Source organism: Lissotriton vulgaris, chromosome 1_2 (assembly GCF_964263255.1).
Source record: "Lissotriton vulgaris chromosome 1_2, aLisVul1.2, whole genome shotgun sequence".
NCBI classification, from domain to species: domain Eukaryota; kingdom Metazoa; phylum Chordata; class Amphibia; order Caudata; family Salamandridae; genus Lissotriton; species Lissotriton vulgaris.
Window position 1 is genome coordinate 358,487,697 of NC_141686.1, and position 20,289 is coordinate 358,507,985.

Here is a 20,289-nt window from a genome sequence, read left to right on the forward strand (position 1 = left end):
AAGGTCAAACAAGGGAACGGTAGAAGCCTTACTCACAAAATCGAGACACAGGATGGTTTAAAACAAGGCTGCGTCCTAGCCCCCAGTCTTTTTAACTTATATCTTGCCGACATCGGACGAAAAATAGACTTAACTGAAAGTCATGCCCCGAAACTTGATAACCTTCCCGTGCCCATAATGCAGTACGCTGACAACATAGTCTTACTAAGTAAAACACCCGTCGGACTGCAACGCTTAGTGAATACGTTAGTTTCGTATCTAGCAGAGGAAAATCTGGAGTTGAATAAAAACAAAACCAAAGTGCTCCGAATCTCGGAGTGTAAGAAATTGAAATATACATGGTCAATCAACAAATCTCTTCTCGAAGAGCAGGACCCGTACAAATATCTGGGGATGACCATCGAGCGGGGCAATACAAAAAAAAGGCACATACAGGTACTAAGAGGGAAGGCGCAATCATTAATATATGCATATAGGCAATTGCAAAAGACAGTGGGAGGTCCAAACTATACGCATCTACTCAAAGTCATGGCTGCTCAAATCATTCCAACTTTGTCTTACGGACTAATCGGATGGCTCGGAAGTGAATCAGCAATCCTAAACAACCTACAAAACAAAATATACAAAGTGGTGTTTGGGTTGCCACACGCAGCATCGCCAGCCCAAGTTCGATTAGAATTCGGCTTACAAAACCAAGATATTAGGTCAAAGTCCACATTTGTAAAATTCTGCCATAAGATCCGAACAGCACCCAGAGAGTCCCTGGATAACTTATGCTGGGAGGAAATAAACTTTTTGGTAGGCAGGCCGAATACCAATCAATGGGGAGAATTTCTCAATCAGAGTTTGACGACATTGGGCCTCCACAAAGTGTGGGAAAAAAATATCGATCACAAGCAATTCTGCAAAATAGCAAATGGTTCGGCAAAAAAGATTTCCTTGCTCAAAGACAAAAGAACTCTAAGTAAACGGAGACACGCTTGGACAGTAGTTAACTCTTACACCACCCAAAAACCGCAAGTTTTCCTAACCCAACACTATTGCCAACAGTTTAAAAAAAACGCTTATAGCGTATCGTCTGGGCATGCATTTTTCTAAAGATCTAATGCCTTCCTGGAAACAACAATCAGACAGTGCGAACTGCAGACTATGCGGATATAAGAACGAAACCGTGTCACACATACTATGTGTATTCCCAGCGCTGCAGGTCTTAAGAAGAAGATATCTTCGGGCAATCTTCAACACATTGAAAATCCGCACCTGCAGGCAGGCGGTGATACGGTGGCTAAGTGGCGTCTCACCCATCCTTTCATGTCGGGGAATCAAATTCATGGCTAAGGCAACAAAGCTATTACAAGAAAAGGATCAGGCACAAGGAATTTTCCCGTCCAGAACAAAAAAAAAATGAAGTACAGGGACAGAATCCAAAAGACAAAAGTGATACAAACGGACCTAGGACGCTTTTCACCGAGTAATTTTGATAACTGAAATCATTTTTGATACACAATAATCCGACTCCATTTCAATTTTTACTTGCATTTTATAATTGTCGTTGCACTGTTTTTATCGCTTGTAAATATTGTAATGATTTTAATTAATCACACAATAAAATAAAATGAATGAAATGAATGAATGAGATTTGTTTGTTCTCAAATTGAATTGTGGCCTTCTCCCTGGCAGCTCTAAGTAAAGTGTCCCGATGTTTATAATTAAGTATTCGCACTATTATTGGCCTTGGTGGCGCCCCAGCTATCGGTGGTCTCTTGGGGATTCTGTGTGCCCTTTCCACGCTAAAGGATTCGGTTAGTCGCTCCGGGCGATCGTGTCTTGTAGCCACTGTTCCACGAATTGCATTGGGTTTGTTCCTTCACTTCGTTCTGGAAGCCCCACTATTCTCACATTGTTCTGCCGTGAACAGCCTTCGGCGTCGTCCACCCTATCTTGTAGGCTGGACATCAGGCACCATAGTTATTCTATCTGTTCTGCGCGGGCTTTGTGTTGTGGTACCATTTCAGTGTGGAGCATTTTATTGTTTTTCACAGTCGTAGCTGTTTTGTCATGATCCGCCATTAGGAGCGCGAAGCCTGTTGTTAGTGTGCTCATTTGTTGCTCAATCACCTTCCTTGATTCCCTGACTTCCTGTAGGATAATATCTAGTTTATCTTGACGGTCTTCAGCGGCTGTTGGGGGAAGGCAGTCTGGATCAGGTACTTGGACTGCGCCGTCCTGCTCGTTATGTTCCGCTCCCCCCGATGCGGGTGGGTCTGGTGGTTTCTCCCTTGTACGGCCCATTTTTGGTTATGCAAGGGCGTGATTGAAGCAGTGATTATCTTTTAGGTCAGTGTCACCTTCTTTCACATGTAATTCTCAGCATCTTTGCACCTTGCAAGCAGTGTGAGGTAACTTGCCGGATAGTCCCCAGAAAAAAACAACAAGGTCGCTATAGGGTGGTGAGGCCTTACTCATGAGCCACCACTACTTTTGGAGTGCGCTGGTGCCAGTTCTGTGGTGTATGCCCAGGGAGTTCCTTCTATTTGTACCCGTATTTTATTGGGCAGATGCAGTTCTAGGTATGGGCTCCCGGCGCAATACACAGCCTTACAGACTCGCTGCTCTCACTGCTTATCGGGGGTCTGATGAGGGGCAGGTGATTAGTGGCACTCGTTGCTAGTTCAGAGCCCGCTGGTAGTCAGACTTCAGGGCTCGCCCAGGTATCTAGAGATCGGGTCTGCATGCTTGTTTGAGTTCAGTCTGCCCACCTGGTACCTGAGCGGAGAGGCCCGGAGCCCGGGGTACATTCCACACTCACAGTTCTCTTATTTGCTCCTACTGTAAAGGGGCTCCAGTGGATTTGGGCCTACGTTAGATCGCAGCACAGCCAGGGCCCGATGAGCCCAGCACACCCGTTTTTGATCGAGGCCCCTTTGTTTTTCGATCACTTGATAATGACCTGGTGGAGACCATGCCACATAGACCTGTTTACATCGAGACTGGATCACCTGTCCCTCGGTTTTTAAGCTGCAGACCGGACCCTCTAGCAGAGGTAACTGATGTGTTCTGTCAAGACTGGAGGCAGGCGCTCAATTATGCATGTCCCCTGTTCTCCATGATCGTGAAGCTTATGGCACAGGTCAGGAGACAGAAGATGAAGCTGTTGTTATGGACACTGGTTTGGAGATTGCAAGCTTGGTTTCCAGTTCTTCTTGACCTTTCTTTGGATTCTCCAATTCGTGTTCCCCAGAATCAAAATATTCTAAGGAATGTACAAGGAAACTGCCACCTCTTGGTAGAGAAGGTCATTCGCCACTTCATGGCAAGGAAGGTTACAGGGAACTCATCCTCCGGTATGTAGACTTCTCAGAGAAATCAGACTTTCACTTCCTCCCCTAACCTAGATATTCACAGTTGTAGGACATGAATGTGGTTCTGCACTTCTTGGAATCTTGGCAGGACAACCAATTTCTTTCCAGAAAGTAATAGTTGAGTAAAATAGCTACTTTGTCATGTCTTATATTAGGTAAATGGGTCTCTGATGTCAGAGCCCTGGATATTTTTTTCAGAGTGTACACACTGGAAGTAGTTACCTTCACAGTGTCAAGAAATTCCAAATCGCACACTATGATAGTTGAATATCTGGCATTGCCAGGCATTCCTAAATTGTGCATAACTTGTGCATAGTAAATTGTTTACGAGGTTTTGAGACCATAACAGTGGAGGTGAGACTCCCTGGGACAAATCAGCTGCTCACTGCAATCAAGAAACCATTGAAGCCGGTTCCCCCAGCAACAAATGCACAATGGTTTCGGTGGAATATGGCCAAGGATGGAATCGGTGTCTCTAGCTTTTAGTTGCACTCGGTGAGGGGTTCGATGGCATCAAAGGCCTATACCTTGGGTAGCCGTCTTGAGGATAGTTTGAGGGCGACAGCCTGGTCCTTGGACTCCACCTTAAAGAAATTCTACTTAAAACCAGTGATGGTGGTGGCACCACTGGTGGCTAAAAACTTTAAACTTGCATAATCAGAGTCTACGGTCCTAAGAAGGAATGTCATTATTGCTCGCAGCATTTAACTGACGTGTAGGACTGCCTGGTTGCAGGAAGCTGTTCTGTTTTAACTTGTGTGTGTGTGTGTGTGTGTGTGTGCGTGTGTGTGTGTGTGTGTGTGTGTGTGAGAGACCTTGAGTGCTTTTTAAATCTTTGGCATCAGAGTCTGTGCTTGACCTGTATTTTCTCGCTGCCATAATCTGTCTTTTAAAAACTTATGCAAATTGCACAAATTACTCGCTGCTTTCTCCCTATCTGCACTCACCGTATCTGGGACTTAAAATCTGCCAATCCTTCCCCGGTCCACCACCAGCCATGAGCGGGCTGTTTGTGTGGAGGGAGTTGAGAATGGCGGAGACCCACTTCCTGTGTGCCACGCTCCTCTGCCATTTTGGGTGAGGAGACGGTCTAGTTGCTCAAAACTCGGCACAAGCCCAGTAAAAAGGGGCCGATGTCGCTGAAGCACGCAGCTGGCACACCAATGGCGCGCCAAGCCAACTCGACGGCAGACATGCTGCCTCCCCCACTAGAGATAGGCTCTTCTACGCTCGGAATGACCTCCTAAAAATCAGGAACTCGGTGAGCAATTGTAGACACTCCTATGGGGATGCCATTGAGGGCCCATTCTGCTGTATACAGTGCCGCTTCAGTACTGTACTAGCCCAGTCCCCACGCTGCTACCTCCCCATCCCAGTAATCATCTTAGCATCCTCAATCTGAACTGTCGCTCCTTAGCCAAACACTTCGCTGATGTCCATGACCTATTAGAGGACACCTCCCCTGACCTGCTCTTCCTTGCCGACAGGTGGCTCTCTGATGCCATGATAGCCGAGCCAGGCCTTGCGCTCCCTTCTGGCTACTGCATCCTTACTTTAAATAGGGAGTACAGAGGTGGGGGCATCGAGATTATTTTTAAATCTTGCTACACTTGTACTTTTGTAAAACAGGTGTCACCGGATGCAAATGTGCACACTTTAAGATCTCACTGAACCCCAACTACATGATGTCGGGGCTCCTGGAATACCGGCCCCCAGGGCCATCCACTGACTTCAGGTCTGCCCTCATGGTGACGGTCAGCGTATTAGTAGTTAACGCCACTAACTTTACCATCACTGGGGAGTTGAACCTCCATCTGGATAATTATGATGACATAGACACAGCTAACTTTGTAGCTGATCTTGCGGCTTGTCAGCTTGTGCAATTGGTATCGGGTCTGACGCACATTGCCGGACACCTGTTAGACCCAGTCTTTACGAACATACCCTCACTTACAGTGCACACGCCCATCCCCATGGTATGGTCAGACCACTACCTAGTCCATATGTCACTCCAGGGTATAACCCCGGCTCGTTCAGTCTCCCTCAAACGTCCATGGCACAAATTGAACTGGGAACAACACCTCTCGGTTACCTGGCCGAGGCTGCCGGTTGACGCCAACAAGGCATACAGGGTATTCTCGGACTGGATCAGGTAACCGTTAGACAGCCTAATCCCTGAGAAAGGGTCTATTAACCACAAAACTAAAACTAGACCATGGGACCAAGGCGACTTGGCCAATGTGCGCAAGAGCTGCAAGCGCCTGGAGCGTATATAGAGAAGGGATTTCAATCCAGCCGTGAAGGGCATTTACCGGGTGGCGATTAAGAGGTACCTCAAGGCCATTCAATTGGCCCGAGCGGCATTTTATGCCAATAAAATCTGCGAAAGTGATAACCCTGCAAAGAGCGTGTTCTCAATACTCTCTAGCCTTCAATCCCAGCAGACTGCCGCTGGGCCAACCATCAAGTCCAATGAGCAGTGTGAGGACCTTGCCACCTTCGTTGTTAGGAAGGTGGATAACATCTATAGGTCCTTCCCAACAACACATAGTAGCAAGCAAGCAGCACGGGGGTCTAAAAAGGCGAATACCTTAGACATCTTTCCGCCTATCCCCGCCGACCAGCTGCCAACACTGTGTAATAAAGTCAAGTCTGGACCTCCAGCAGACCAGCTCAAACCAGACCAATTCAGGAAAGTGCTTCCTACTATCTTATCCTCCATGGGTCAGGTGATAAACGGGTCACGTGCCACGGCCACTGTGCCAAGGGAATGGAAACAGGCCAAAGTGATACCCCTGCTTAAAAAACCTTCACTCGACCCTGCCAAGCCAGAGAACTATCGTCCTATTTCCTTGCTCCCCTGGGTGGCAAAGATCACTGAGGCCTTTGTTAACTCCATCCTATCTGACTTTCTGACCAGGAATAACATGCTGGACCTCTCCCAGAACAGCTGCCGACCAGGTCAGAGCACGGAGTCTGCTCTGCTGGCTGTGACAGAACAACTCTGGTCCGCACTAGATGCTGGTCAAACGTCGGTGCTGTTCCTGCTGGATCTGAGCGCCGCGTTTGACGCGGTGTCCCATGCCATACTGCTGTGCGGCCTGGAGGAGGCAGGAATCACTGGTCCGGCACTGGAGTGGCTTGCCTCTTTTCTTCATGAGAAGTCGTTCGTGGTAACAGTCCCTGCATATGCGTCAGGTGAACACCTCATCAAACAAGGGCTGCCATTGTGAAAAGCAACAATTTCTCTTAAGGTTACCAATGCTGCTCGGCGGAAACACCTCTGATTCACTTTCTTTTATCTACTCAAATAACGAGGCAGGCGATGGAAACTGGAAGGCAAGAAACAGGTTTATTTCTCCAGAGGAGAACACATCAACTCGGACACCGGAATGTCTTCGGGAGGTGCTCTAACTGCATCTCCGTGGCTCGGTCTTTTATACACATTTGCATCAGTTTATTGGTTGGTTAAACATCCTCGGAATTCCTGCCCCAAGCAGGTTTCCACTCAAACCCAGCAGCAGGCGTCCCCCACCCAGATCTAACAGGTGATCGCTATCTCGCAGCTGGGTATTTCGGCAGGATCAAAAGGCATGTGGGATCGGTCAGGTCTAATGGTTCGCGCCATTGATTAAATCTCTGGCAGTGAAACAAGTCCTGCTGTGTGTTGGTAATAAACTTATGTCCGCAAGGGCCGGTTAGCAACTGGGACCGGATTGAGCAGCCAGGTGCAGTGAGTGAGGTTATCAGTAGGGCTTGCCCGTGTACGGAGGATGAAAGGACGAGCGGGTTTAGGGCGGAAAGTGACTCCGGGGCTTTGTCATGATGACAAGCTTTTATTTTTTTTGGATTTTTGGATTTTTTATTTACAGCGTTTTTATATAGCGCAAACTTGACCCTAATCGGGTATCAGAGCGCTTTACATAGCACCAGTTGCATTACATGAGGACACATTCATTTTTGTTAGGCACGGGGAGATTAAGTGATTTGCCCAGAATCACAGGATGTCCAGCGTCATTGCCGATACTCAAACCCAGTTGTCCAGATTCGAGGTTGACCACCCTAGCCGTTAGGCCAACCCCAGTACATCTATCCGTGCTTCGTCAGGGCGCTGGGGAGGACAGCGGGGTCAGGGTGAAACATAGGTGACCAGCAGAGTATGAAATGGCTGCGATGTCTAAGATGGTTGCCGCTTACGCGCACGCAGAGGCTCTCGCTAAGCAAGATGGCGCCGGTAATGTTCATGTATGTCGCTTTACATTTTTACACCACAGGGTTCCTCCCTCAGCCCCCTGCTATTCCATCTTTACGTCCAACCCCTGGGAGCAGAGGACTGACCATGGTCTCCTACGCCGACGATACACAGTTGGTGGTGGCGTTCTCGAATAACACCGAGCGGGACGCCCTCAAGTTTCAGGACGACCTAGCAGCAGTTGCTGAATGGGTGACCACCAACAGTCTCCAGTCGAATGCCAGCAAGTCGGAGGTGCTGCTGGTGGGCAAGGACCATGGTCAGTAGTGTGAATGCTGGTAGTGCTTCCCCCCCACCCCCCAAGCAGGTTGTGAAAAATGTAGGGGTGTGGATAGACTCATCTCTCAACTTCCGAGCCCAAACCAAAAAGTGCCAGGGACCTGCTTTGGACTACTTCGGGGGCTTCGACCCCTATTAGGTTTCTCCGATGCACCCACACAACAGATCATCATTCAGGCGTCTGTAAAGTTAAGACTGGCCTATGCCTGCTCTCTGTATCTAGGGTCCAATAAGGCTGAAATTCTGAGGCTACAAAGGGCACAGAACGCGGCTGCAAGGACCCTGCTAGGTCTACACAGGTCCTGCCCGGTTTCCAACGCCTTCCTGCACCTTCACTGGTTGCCTATAGCCAGGCAAATTGAATTCAAGTTTTTATGCATCGCCTTTAAAGCCTTGAAACTGTCGTCCACTAACATCTTGGCCAGCCTCCTCTTGCCTTATGTTCCCTCATGCCATTTTTTCTCACAGTCAACACTTGGGAGTGGTCTCCTGAACACAGAAAGTCTGCGCTGGAGGCCGCCCTTTTCGCAGCAGAGCAGCCCTCCTTTGGAATGCACTTCCAGCTCACATCCGGGAAGAGGTGACTTTTAATGGCCTTCCTGAATTCTACAGGAAGGCCATTAAAACTCACCTCTTCCCGGCACCATAGTCCTTACCTCAGTTCCACCCTTCCATCCTTACATGTCAGTTGCTCTGCTGTCAGCGCCGGGACGCCCTGTCGCTGGGGCAGCTGTTGCACTTCACAAGATGTGGTAACATAACATAACCATATTTCTGACCTGTCAAGAAAGAAAATTAAACTCTATTAATGTCGCGGAGGCTAGGATTTTCCGACCCTACGTACAACTAATACTGCACCCACTAAAGAAGGAGAATGAAAGCTTGTTGAGGATAGGCCTTCTTTAGTATTGAACGATCTTGACAAATCTGCTCCCATTCGATTGAAGATTGTAAGAAATACTTTGAGTAATGTGGACAATTCTACAGTGGCACAGGGTCAACGAATTACGTGACTCTAAAGGGGTTTTTCTTTCAAGCTGACCAGAAACATTATTACCAGTGTAGGAATGACAAAGAAGAAGGGATTTTGCACAAATAAAGAGGAAGTGCTTCGCCTTGTGCCTGTTTTACGTGGAAAGCAGGTGCTGTTTTTTTCAGAGCATGGCACTCATTGGATAATACGAAGAGAGAAATGCGTACTCCTTACATCTGTGCTCTTAATAGGATAGAAACCTTTATGCACAATAGCTAAGAAATCTCAGCTCTTTCTGTTAGGGCTCCATTAAAAGGGCCTTTCCCCATGATGATAAGCAGTTGTTTCCAGTCGTTCATAGTGTCATAGCCTCGTCATTCCCAGGATTTTTCATCTTTAGTCGAGGATTGTATGCAACATTTCTCTAACAGGTTTACTTGTCTTCCCCGTCTTCGAACATATATACTCCTCGATCCTGATATTATTCCTTCAGGACCTCTTCTCAAGTCCTCCTCCTTTACTGAAATATTATATTTATTTTCCCCAACTAAGTTATGTGGCGGGGTTATTGCTCTAGCTCAGAGAATCTGTTTGTCGCCTCCTACAATGACTTCATCTTGTCATCCAACTCATCCGTGTCCCTTTGTATGTCAGCTTCACATAAACGTTCAATTTATAATTCACTCTCACACTGTTGCACCAACTGTGTGACACAACAAAATTAAAACCTTAATGGGGAGATTGATTCACGTACCTTTCCCTGGTAGAGACCACTTCAGCACCTAGTATTATTTGACACAGGGAGCTCTCCACTTTCTTCCCTGAGACTTCTGCAACTTCCTTTTGAGGTGACTAGATCTGGTTAGCTGAACAACGTCAATCCTGTAACAAATTTCAAACAACTGAATCTCTAAGTTGGTCCAGTACCTCTGCCGTAACTCCCCACTTAGTTGTTAATGGTATGGTTCCTGCCACTCTTAAAGTCACCACAGCAAATCCAGATTCCTTGGTTTTAAAAAGTTATTACTGATATTGTTACTTTCTTTTGCTCTTAGCTGGTGGAAAGGTTTGTAGAAAAACCACTTTCTCAAGGACACTAGGGCATGATTTTGGCCATCACACAATACAAAGACAGTGCCTCTACCGATTATGGATGAGCTGAAATGGGAGCAGGAGCAGACGCTTTGTTCTCATTAGATCTCGCTGCTGTCTTCGCACAGTTGAGTACTCCATCTTGGTGAAGCATGTTGAGGCTTTGGGCATCGGGTGCTAGGCCCTAAAGAGGTTCATATCATTCTTTACAGGTTGAACATGTGTCGCCAGATTGGGCAACTTTCCGTCCAACACATTGCATGCAATTTCAGAGTGACCCGTGGGTCCTCAATCTCGCCCCATTTGTTCACCAGCTATGTAATCCCACTTGCTGAAGCTTTACTTGAGAAAGGTGTTCAAGCATTTATGTGTTCTGACGACCCCCAGATCTTGCTGTGTCTAGACAGTTAACTCTCTTCTCGACGCACATTCCACCAAACAATGCCTGTCCTATGGCAGTGGCTGGGTTGCAATAAACTAAAGTGAAATGTAGCGAAGACAGAAGTTCTGCTTGTTAATGGCCATACTGACTTATGGCTTGATGCCTACTTGCCTTCGGAGATGGGCGCTCTTCCACTTTTTGCTCAAAATGTGTAGAGCTTGAAAGTAAAGATCAACAGTTCTTTCTCGGTCTGGCAAGTTCTGTCAGTTGTGCCATTGTGCATGCATCACATTAAAAACCTGAAAGAGATTGCCTCTTATTTGACACTAGAAAGCAGGTACCTTGTAGCAGCTGCATAGATTGGGTCCAGTTTGGACTAGTCGAACATCCTCTACTTACAGTTTCCTACACTCCACAAGAATGTTTATTTTGAGAGCCCAAAACATGGCCAATGCCTCCTTCTCAGTAGTGGAATGTCTACATTCAGGCTCCGGCAAAGCCCTACATGCAAAGGCAATAATGGCTTGCTTTCAGATCATGCCGCTGTTTCAGTTCCACTCCTGGGCCCTTGTCTCTGGCGTCCGTAACAACGCAATGGGGCAAAGCTATGTAGATTGTGAGCATTCACAAGACTCTCCTTAACATCTGCACATTCTTCTCGCATTCCCTACTCCACACATAGTCTGCACCCTTCCTCAGCAGGGCTCACATGGCACATGTAAATTAGGTACAAACTGCGAATAGAAAGTTTCTCACCAAAAACGTGAGTGCCTCTTCTTTCTTTATGGGTCTAGGTATTTCTTGTGTGGCTTTAATTGATTCATCTTTGGGGCAGACCCCATTAGCAGAGATTACGTGACCTAGGTAGCACAATTCCTGACCAGAAAATGTGTATTTTTATCTGGGAGTTTAAATCTATTATTTCTCAAGGCTCAATATCATAGGGAATATCTATTATGGTAATGCTTACCACATTTTAATTTAAAAAAAATAAAGAATTACAAAAACGTAATAAGTCCATTAAATTATAGGGTTAGATTTGATGAGGTCATGCTGATAAATTTTGAAGCTTAACAGATCAGCTCTGGATAGGGAGTCCTCTCTGGCAGGGCAGAGCGGACCTGCATGAAATCTCACCATATCACGTAAGGGCAGCACTGAGCGGGTTTAGATGTGTAGGAGGGTAACCCCTGATGTCCTCAAGGACCGCCGGACCTTGAGCATGGTAGATCCTCTCCAGCTCTTGAGACAATTTAGTTCTTTCGAGCCATTAGCTGGACTGAATAATTTTTACTTAAAGCTTAAACAACGTGTGGTGAGACAGGAAGGAGTATTTTGACCTAATTGTCCTGTGATAATGTGTTGTCTTTTCTATTTTCTTCCCTTCACAGACACCTGAGGACTTGAACATCAGAATTTCAGAATGGAGAAAAGGCAGGTTCGAAGACAAAAAGAAGAAGTGCAGAGTTCACCTGAACCCGTAAGATCCACGCTCCCATCTTCTCCTATCCATAATGGGCCGTCTTCAAGATCCCAAACTGATGCTCAGAGGGACTGTGAGATGGAACCGCTATCGGGAAACCTGCCTAACATGATCCTTTTATCTATGTTGGAGCAGTTGGAAGCCAAACTGGACAAATTGCAGAATACCCTAGAGGACATGCCGTCAAGAGTCGCTGGGCTCATGGAGCAAATCTGGAAAGAAAAGAGTCTAGATCACCTTGAAAATGGGGCAGTGTCTTTGGAGGGGGTCAGTCCGTTGATGGTTGGAGATTGTCCTCTCAGCAGGTCCCCTCCGATCAATCTTTCAGTCAGGGCCAAGGAGGTGAACCAGTACCCTCAATCTACATCTTCACCTGGTCGTGATCCACAGCCGAATCAGTGTCTTCAACCTCTGTCTCCTCATGGGCATGAACCACAGCAGAGCCAGTGCCTCCAACCTCTGTCTCTGGATGGCCCTGGACCACAGCAGGACTATACTGGCTTCAGGTGCCCTCCTCCAGATGCTCAAGTTATCCCAGGTCTTCCACCAGTGTTTGATGGCCATGAACCACAGCAAGACCACTGCATGCAACAAGAACCAGAGGAACACATGAAGAAAGAACCATTGTATGCAGATAGTTGGGGCGCACAACAGAACGTCTGCCCTCAGCCACTGTTTCACAAGGGACATGAGCTACAGCAAAACCAGTTCAGACAACCAGTGCTCCCAGATGGGGAGGGACCAAGTGAACTCCTAAAGCAAGAGTTGTTGTGGTTTGAGGGTGACGGTCAACGGCAAAACCTCTGCAGACAACCAGCATTTCAAGAAGACCAGAGTCTGCAGCTCAACACATGCCTGCAGGTGCTCTCTGGTGCACATGAACCACATCAGAACTGCAAGACCGAACCAATGCACCTTGAGGCACTCAGTCCAGATCGCGGCTATAAGCTAGAACCACTGAGTCCTGAGGACTACGATCAGAACTACAAGCAAGAACCACTGGCCCCTGAGAACCGACATGAGAACTCTGACCTACAACCAACATGTGCTGATGCGCAGGGCCCATCTGGAGCCTCATCATTCCTGCCACAGAATGCTCCTGATACTGATGGAGCTATCGCTAGAGACCCATTTGAGAGAGGAAATACAGACGCAGATGGATTGCTGCTCAAAGCCATCCCAGGTATTTGTTTCGTACTAAATGAACATGCAGAATGGCGAGTAACTTGTACAGTTCTGAGGGAATGTAACATAAAATATCTCCAAAGTGGATCTTTCCAGATTTTTAGTAAGACCTGCAGGGGGGCCAAATCTGAGTTGTGTGGAGTGGTATCTTTGGGGGCCTTGAGTACACCAGAAGCGGTTATGTACCTGGTATCTCCTTTATTTTCGCAAAGGAGTTTCGCCTTCCCGTTCAGTGATAGGCTAGAATTGGGACTCTGCACATGAAAAATGACCTGAAATATGGTACGCGCATGAGACGCCCCATTCCGGGCTCAGGACCTCTGAGGAATTATGTGGCAGAATCTGTGATTTCAATCCAAGCTCCGCGATACTCACCATCCCCTAAGTGTGAGATGAAAGTGAGGTGTTATTCACCAAGAGTAAAATTGCCCTTTTTTGTTGCTAGTGCAGACTAAAGCACTTTAGAGATGGGACTGGATCTATGTGATGTGTGAGTGCACAGATTGTAGGAGGATTTCTGGGTCAGTCAGGGTCTGCCGCATAAAAGGGGAAGAAGGCAGTGTGAAGAGGAAAGGTGATCTGTAAGTCAGGTCTGTAGTGGTGGGATGGGTGGGGTAAGGTCCGCTGCACCCCAGAGCCTTCGGTAAGAAGTGGTCTATTTCTGTGGTGTGTAGGTACATGTACATAGAACTGGGGGGCCTGCAGGTCAGAGAGGGCCAGTTGTATTATATCATACTTCATCGTGTAGAACAACGTACAAGGTCAAAGAGGTTTCAAGATTAAGTGTGGTCTGTAGGGTTAGGTGCACAGTACAAGGTGTTCTGAATATCAAGCCGGGTTAGTTGTATTACAGTATACATGATAGGGTGATAGATTTTATTATGTTTATTTTATCTAATATGGGCCCCATTATAAGGCCTCAGCTGTGTCTCCATAATGTCTCCTATTACATTACCCTCACTTTTAACTCTCTCTAAGTCGGCAATATCAGCAATAAAAGAAACTCTGCTGAAGGGTGGGTGAAGTAAATGGTGATTACTCTGAGATATGTGGAATTACTGTGGAAATTTGGCTCTGAGATTTGTGGAATTACTCTGGAAATTCGGCATCTGATTCCCCCAGTCATTCCAGAGTAATATGATTGCATACGTTTATTATTGCCTCTGTGATCATGTTTATGCGAACAATAGCTTTACAATATTACATGCATCTTTTGAAGGTCAATTCATCTTTCTTCCTTCTTTAGATAGCTATTGTGTCTTAGCCCCTCTTTAGACACTTCAGTGCATAGTACGAAGTCCAAATCATGCAAGTTTCTGCCTCTCTGCACAAGATGGTGCCGTGCAGTGTGTTGCGATAAGCTGTAAGCATAGCCTGACAGCATCTTCCACTTTGATACCGGCCATGAAAAAGCCCTGATTGACCAATCTGTTCATCCTCTCTGCTTGGTCATTACTCTGTGGGTGATGACGACTAGCACATTTATGCTTGATACCAGTTCCATTCAAATACTGCTTCATCTCCCTCCACCATTATCCGAAACCAATTCACCCAGAAAACTCTCTCTTACTCGTACAAACCGTACTTGCAACCAATTTGACGTACTCCACAAGCACAATGGCAAATTTCTGATGCACAGGAACCATCTGAAACAGACCTAAAAAAATCCTTACATTCATGGTCCCGTACTGTCAGGGAAACCCACTTCTGTCATAAGCAGAACTGTGTATATCAGTGTTTTATCATTTTGAAAACAACTGGTAACTCTCTCTAATGAATTTTTCCACATCCCTGTCGATGGCAGGCGACCAGTATTGCATTGTCAGTCGTTTGTTTTTCGATATCACAGCTAAATGTCTCACCTCTGACAGTATGACATTTGCTATTGGTCTGCAGTTTTCACAACAAATCGTTTTTCTTTTGGCCATTCTTTCCTCATGAAATGAATCACTTTCAATAAAATAGAATCTTCATCCCACACACACACACAGACAGTTTTTACCCGGCCAACAAATACTTGCTGCAGTACATTCCTTATCCTCACAGTCATTCTCTTTGTTCTCATGTTCCACATCTTCCTGCCCTCAGGGCAGTCGGGGCCAGCAATCAGTATTTTTGTTCCTCTCTCCTGCAGTGTGTTCAACCTCAAAATGATGTTTCAAAAGTTTCAAACTTAACCTCACCTACCTGGCAGTAGCCTGCTGGTGTTCACATTAATACCATTCAAAAGAGGTTTATTATCTGTTCATATTCTGAACTTGGCCCCACATAAGGATGACTTGAACTTTTAAGTTGCCCTCATGCAGTCCTACATCCCACCCTCAATGGTCGAGTATTTACGTTCACATGGTTGCAGTGTGTGTGATGCCATTGCACATTCCTCATTTTCTTTACCTTGAGTCACTACAGCGCCATTGCCAATGCTACCAGTATCATCAGTGATAGAGCACTCATTGCCTGGTAGATATGGACTCAGAAGTGCTGCATTGAGCAGTTTCCCCTAATCTCGGCAAATGCACCTTCCTGTCCCCAAATCCCTAAATCATTCTTTTTGAAAAGGTTGTGAAGTGGTTCCGCAATCACCGGAACATTTTCAGTACATTTTGAATAAAATGCATACATTCCCGTGAGGAGGACCCCGAGAGTAGGGCCCTGAACCCCCGTTACCGGTCCTGAAAACCAGAGATACCACGGAAAGCCAGGGGACCGCAAGGGTTCACCCGTTGCTCCCGACCTCCTCCTTGCATGAAGAAGGAGGTGGCTTTATGGAGAAGGACCAATCAGGAAGGCTGACAAGAAAAGAAAAGGCGGAGACGGAAGACGCGGAGTGTGCATCGAGTTGTATTAGCAGGATCCCAGAGGAGAGAAGAGGGAAGAAACGTTGAGAAAACGGGATGACGACGGCAATGATAACCCGGACGAAGAAGAGGAGTGGAGCGAGGATTGGTGGATCCCCACCTCCCCAAGGAGAGCTGCAGCTAGGACGGTGAGTGAACCGGGCGAAGTGAGGGCATCAAGCTAGCAGCGGAGAGCATATTGAGGTACAGGGAGGAAGTCAAGGGGTGGTTGTACTGCGCCAAAGTAAGCCACATATTTTCTTTTCTTTCATGAGGATATTTCCTTGGGGTCTGCCTTTATTTTTCTTTCACCGTTTACAGATGTCTTTGGCTAATACTCGTCTCTGGTGATTCTCTTCCTATAACTCCTGAGTGACTCGGCTTGAATTACCTACACGGGGGAGGGCCACGTTAATTAGGCGTTAACCCCCTCTTCATGAACAACGTGGCGTGGTGACGGACACGATCCCATCTCCTGACCTAAGACTTTTCTGAGAATCCGAGTCTCACCATCCTTTTTTGTTCTTATCCTTTCAAGCCATCTGGGGGACGGACAGTCAAAGGGGATATCAGGAATCACCAGGATACAGGAACACACACCAGAAGAGACTCTCCGATCACCCGCCAGGACAGCAGCTCAAGAAGAACTCATGATTTTCTCTACAAACTACAAATAAACCAGAACAATTGATAAACTCCTAAAGCCTCCTAGCTTCTATTTCCGCCCATCCCTCCCGCAATTCCCTTAAACTCAAGTTGTTGGTCACAGTGTTTTGGAGCAAGTATTTCAGTTACTGTCAACGGTCTGGCCATAGTGAAATCGCTTTAGCTGAAACCACATGCCCAACATTTTCAACCAATCATACATTTATCTTTTTTTTTTTTAAATCTCAAACCTCTTTTCAGGAAGGCTCTCAAGATATTCTAAGTGTACGCATATGCTTATCTAAATCTTTGCCGAAAATCAAAGCATTGTTTTGGAAAACCAAAACTTCAGAGAAACCATTCACCTCCTCTGCCATCCTCCTTTGGAATATGGCTGTTGCAGGGGCGAGACCAGATGGCATCGTGTGAAACTGATCTACTCCATCAGGAGCCACAAATGTCCTCATATGTCTTGACTCCTTCCTCAATAGCCCTTGATGATACCCTGAGGCCATATCCAATTTTGAGAAGATTTTTGCTCCAGCAAGTGTTACCATTTCATCTATTATGGGTAAAGGATGATATATGACAGTGCCCTTTTTGTATGGTCACCCCCGCGCCCCCACATTTTTTTCCCAATGCTGATGGCTTTGATTTGCTAACCAGACCCATGAGCCTGTGCTCTCTCCCAAAAACTGTTACATGTGAATTGGTAACCCCAGTTGGCAAGGACTTTAACCTGCTTATATGTCACTGGTATGTGGTACCTGTGGTACCCAGGCAGGGCCATTAAAGGGATCATTAGGGCCTGAAGCTCTGTTTGTGCCACCCCGATGTTAGCAGATCTGCCATTACAGACTGCGAAAGCAGTGCAAACCTCTCAGACTCGACTTTGTTTTCCATGGCATCTTTCTTTCCCCGTCTCTGTTGGTCTTTTCTGCTGTCTGTCTCTATGTTTTCCTCTAATTTTCATCTCTATCTTTCCATACCTTGTCTCTGCCTCTCTCTGTGCCCCAGAATCTCTGTCTTTTTCACTGCGCCTGTGTCTGCCTCTTTTCTGCTTTTCCGCTCTCTCTCTTCCACTGATGGTGTCTGCCTCTTTCAATGCCCCAGTCTCTGCCTCTCTCTTTATCTTTCATTTATGGCTGTGGCGTGCCAGAACCAAAAACAAACCACAGAAATATTTCATTGCAGTTAAACCGCACTCCCATGCAGCAACTTCATGTCGCACAAACAAAAATACGCTGGGGTTATGTTAGAAACGGGTAGTGTGGTGCAGAGCGGGTCAAACTCCGGAGGAAATGTGTATAGCATCATCGCAGCACACACAGGCGACACACAAGGCACACTACAAAAAGAGACTCCACACCAGGTTAGGTGAAAAACAGTATGTGTATTGTAAAATAAACACATCAGAAGGGAATCACAGGTGCAGATAAACTGTGCCAGCCTGCACCGGGGAATAATTCACAGGGGGACTATATACAGGGCAGCGCCAATCGGGCCGCTGCCAGACCATCACAAGTCCAAGGATAGCTGAAAGTCCATAAGCAATAACGTCTCACCGGCTGTACCTCCTGGTAAGTAGACATGCACTTGGCATAAATCACTTTAAGCATTTGTCAAGGTAGGCCTAAACATGAAACCAGCCACGTAGGCATTAGGGAAAAACAGTAGCATAAAGGCATTAATCATGAAAACACATTACACATAACTTCAGGCATAAATCATCGTTGCCGTAGCCTGGAATGGTAACCTCATGTTAGGCATAGTATGCAGAACACCAGCATTGCAGCCTTAGGGGAAAAGAAACCCTTAGCACTAGGCATAAAATACACAGTGGTCCGGCATAAAGCCTGAATCAACACCTTAGGCCTACCGTCACAGTGGACCTGAAAACACGAATACATTAGGCATAACGGGTGAGCATATTCTGCATATCATTAGGCACACCATACTCAGCTGGGGCCTAAACCATGGGAGCATTAAATCACCATAGATTTGGCACTTTACGCAGGACCCCCACAAGGTAGCATTAGGGTAAAAGCATTGCCAGCATTAATGCATTAGGCATACAAACAGTATGAATAACCTATTAGGTGGGAAAAGCATGCATTAGGCATCAACCTGTGGGCATAAACATAGTAGGCATGAAGCATTCTCATTAGGGTAAAAACGCTAGGCAACATCACCTTAAGCATTAGCAGATGCATAAGGCACCTCCTGCGGTACATGGGGCCTAATCATATTAGAATGGGGCATACACATGAAGCATTTCATCATGGCGCACATTAGGATAGAACATTAGCATAATGGTGCATCCCTAGTAACCCCCAAACATCCTGTAAGCATTAGGGGGGAAAGAAACCATTAGCAATATAACCACATGCATTAGGCATGAGCAACATTAACCCCTTCGGTGCTCATGACGAGCTCAGCTCGTCATGACCACACCCGTTTTTATTATGGCCCAGCACAGGAGAAGGATATCATCAGCAGCGATGGTGTTAACAGTACACTTTATGTAAATACACCTGGAATACCTGCCCCAAAGTTTCAGATTCGCTTCTGGCACTACTGCGCCTGGGGAGCCCCTACTCGGGGGCTCTCAAATTACCAGTGGCCCAAAATCAGCACTGCAAACCGGAGGGAAAAGCATTTGTTATCATCCTAGGTACAAATGCATTATGCAACAATAGTATGCAAGAAATCATATGGGGCAATAGGCTTCGCCACCATAAACACAGTTCGCCCCAATCAGGGGCACAACACTCTGAAACTGGCCCCAGGCCAACTGGCCTCTCTCCGGGGCTCAAATGCCCTATATCCCGCAAAGTCAGGGCTGGCTGCAAAAACAGCAAAAGCAAAGTGCGCAAAGCACTGGGGCAGGGCAGGAGTGTCTCCCACTCCTCTCTCTCTTTTCCTGAGGAGTACAATGCCCCCTAATATGTTGCAGCTGCCCACTGTCAACCAAGCAGGCAGGGGGGAATCCAACACAGTGAGATCCCCTCGTAGCGCTTTAGAATCCCGGCGCTGCAGACGTCCGCTCCTCTTCTCCTGAGCACAGTTGTAGCGCCTTGGCAGCAAGCAGAGCACAGTCAATGCGAAGGGGAATTGAAATATAGCACTCTGACAGCACAGCACTGCAGGCGTCAGCTCCTCTTCACCTGGCACCTTGAATATAGCGCTTGCAAGGCACTAGGCCCCACTAGAAGCTTCAGTGACAGAAGATCGCGTAACTCTTCTGGTAGTCAGGAAAACAGTCCCCACCAGACACTGGAGTGCAGGCAGAGCAGTACAGTCACTTCGAATATGGCACTCACCAGGCGCTAGGTGACTCACAGTATGGGGTCCCACCCGTGGGAGTAGCGCCCACGCTCCTCACCTCCTTGAGTGCAGGCAGTCAAAGTATAGCGCTCATGAGGCGCTAGGACAGCAGAGCAGGCAGGCCAGGCTGGGCAAGATCAGCAGACAGTGGGCACTCATCCGTACAGGACAGCAGCTCCTCGAAGCAATCCTCTCCCATAAAGTGGCACTCCTCCTGACTTAGCAGTCTTCACTCCAGCAAAGGCTCTCACTGGCCTTGTGGACAGCAGAGCGGTACAGATGGGTTCAGGGGCCAGCACACAGGCTCTTGCGGCGGTACATCCTGGCAGAGTGTCCCCTCTCATTCCAGTCCACCCTCAGTCTGAGCACATGGCATCTCTACTGCTCTACATATATCTTCCCATCTACCAGAAAGAGCTGGAAGCTTATAGAAGGTCCCTGGCAGTTCCAGCCTCCTCTTCCACTGTGGAGA

General features: G+C 47.0%; 1 protein-coding gene across 1 annotated transcript in view; it reads left to right on the forward strand.

Moving 5' to 3' along the window:
• LOC147736836 (uncharacterized) overlaps positions 1-20,289 on the forward strand; it is a 61,637-nt gene that overhangs the window by 16,980 nt on the left and 24,368 nt on the right. Inside the window, exon 2 of the mRNA XM_086953825.1 lies at positions 11,732-13,006. Within this exon, the coding sequence (XP_086809951.1) occupies positions 11,764-13,006 (1,243 nt within the window). The 5' untranslated portion in view covers positions 11,732-11,763. The remainder of the gene's footprint in view (positions 1-11,731; positions 13,007-20,289) is intronic.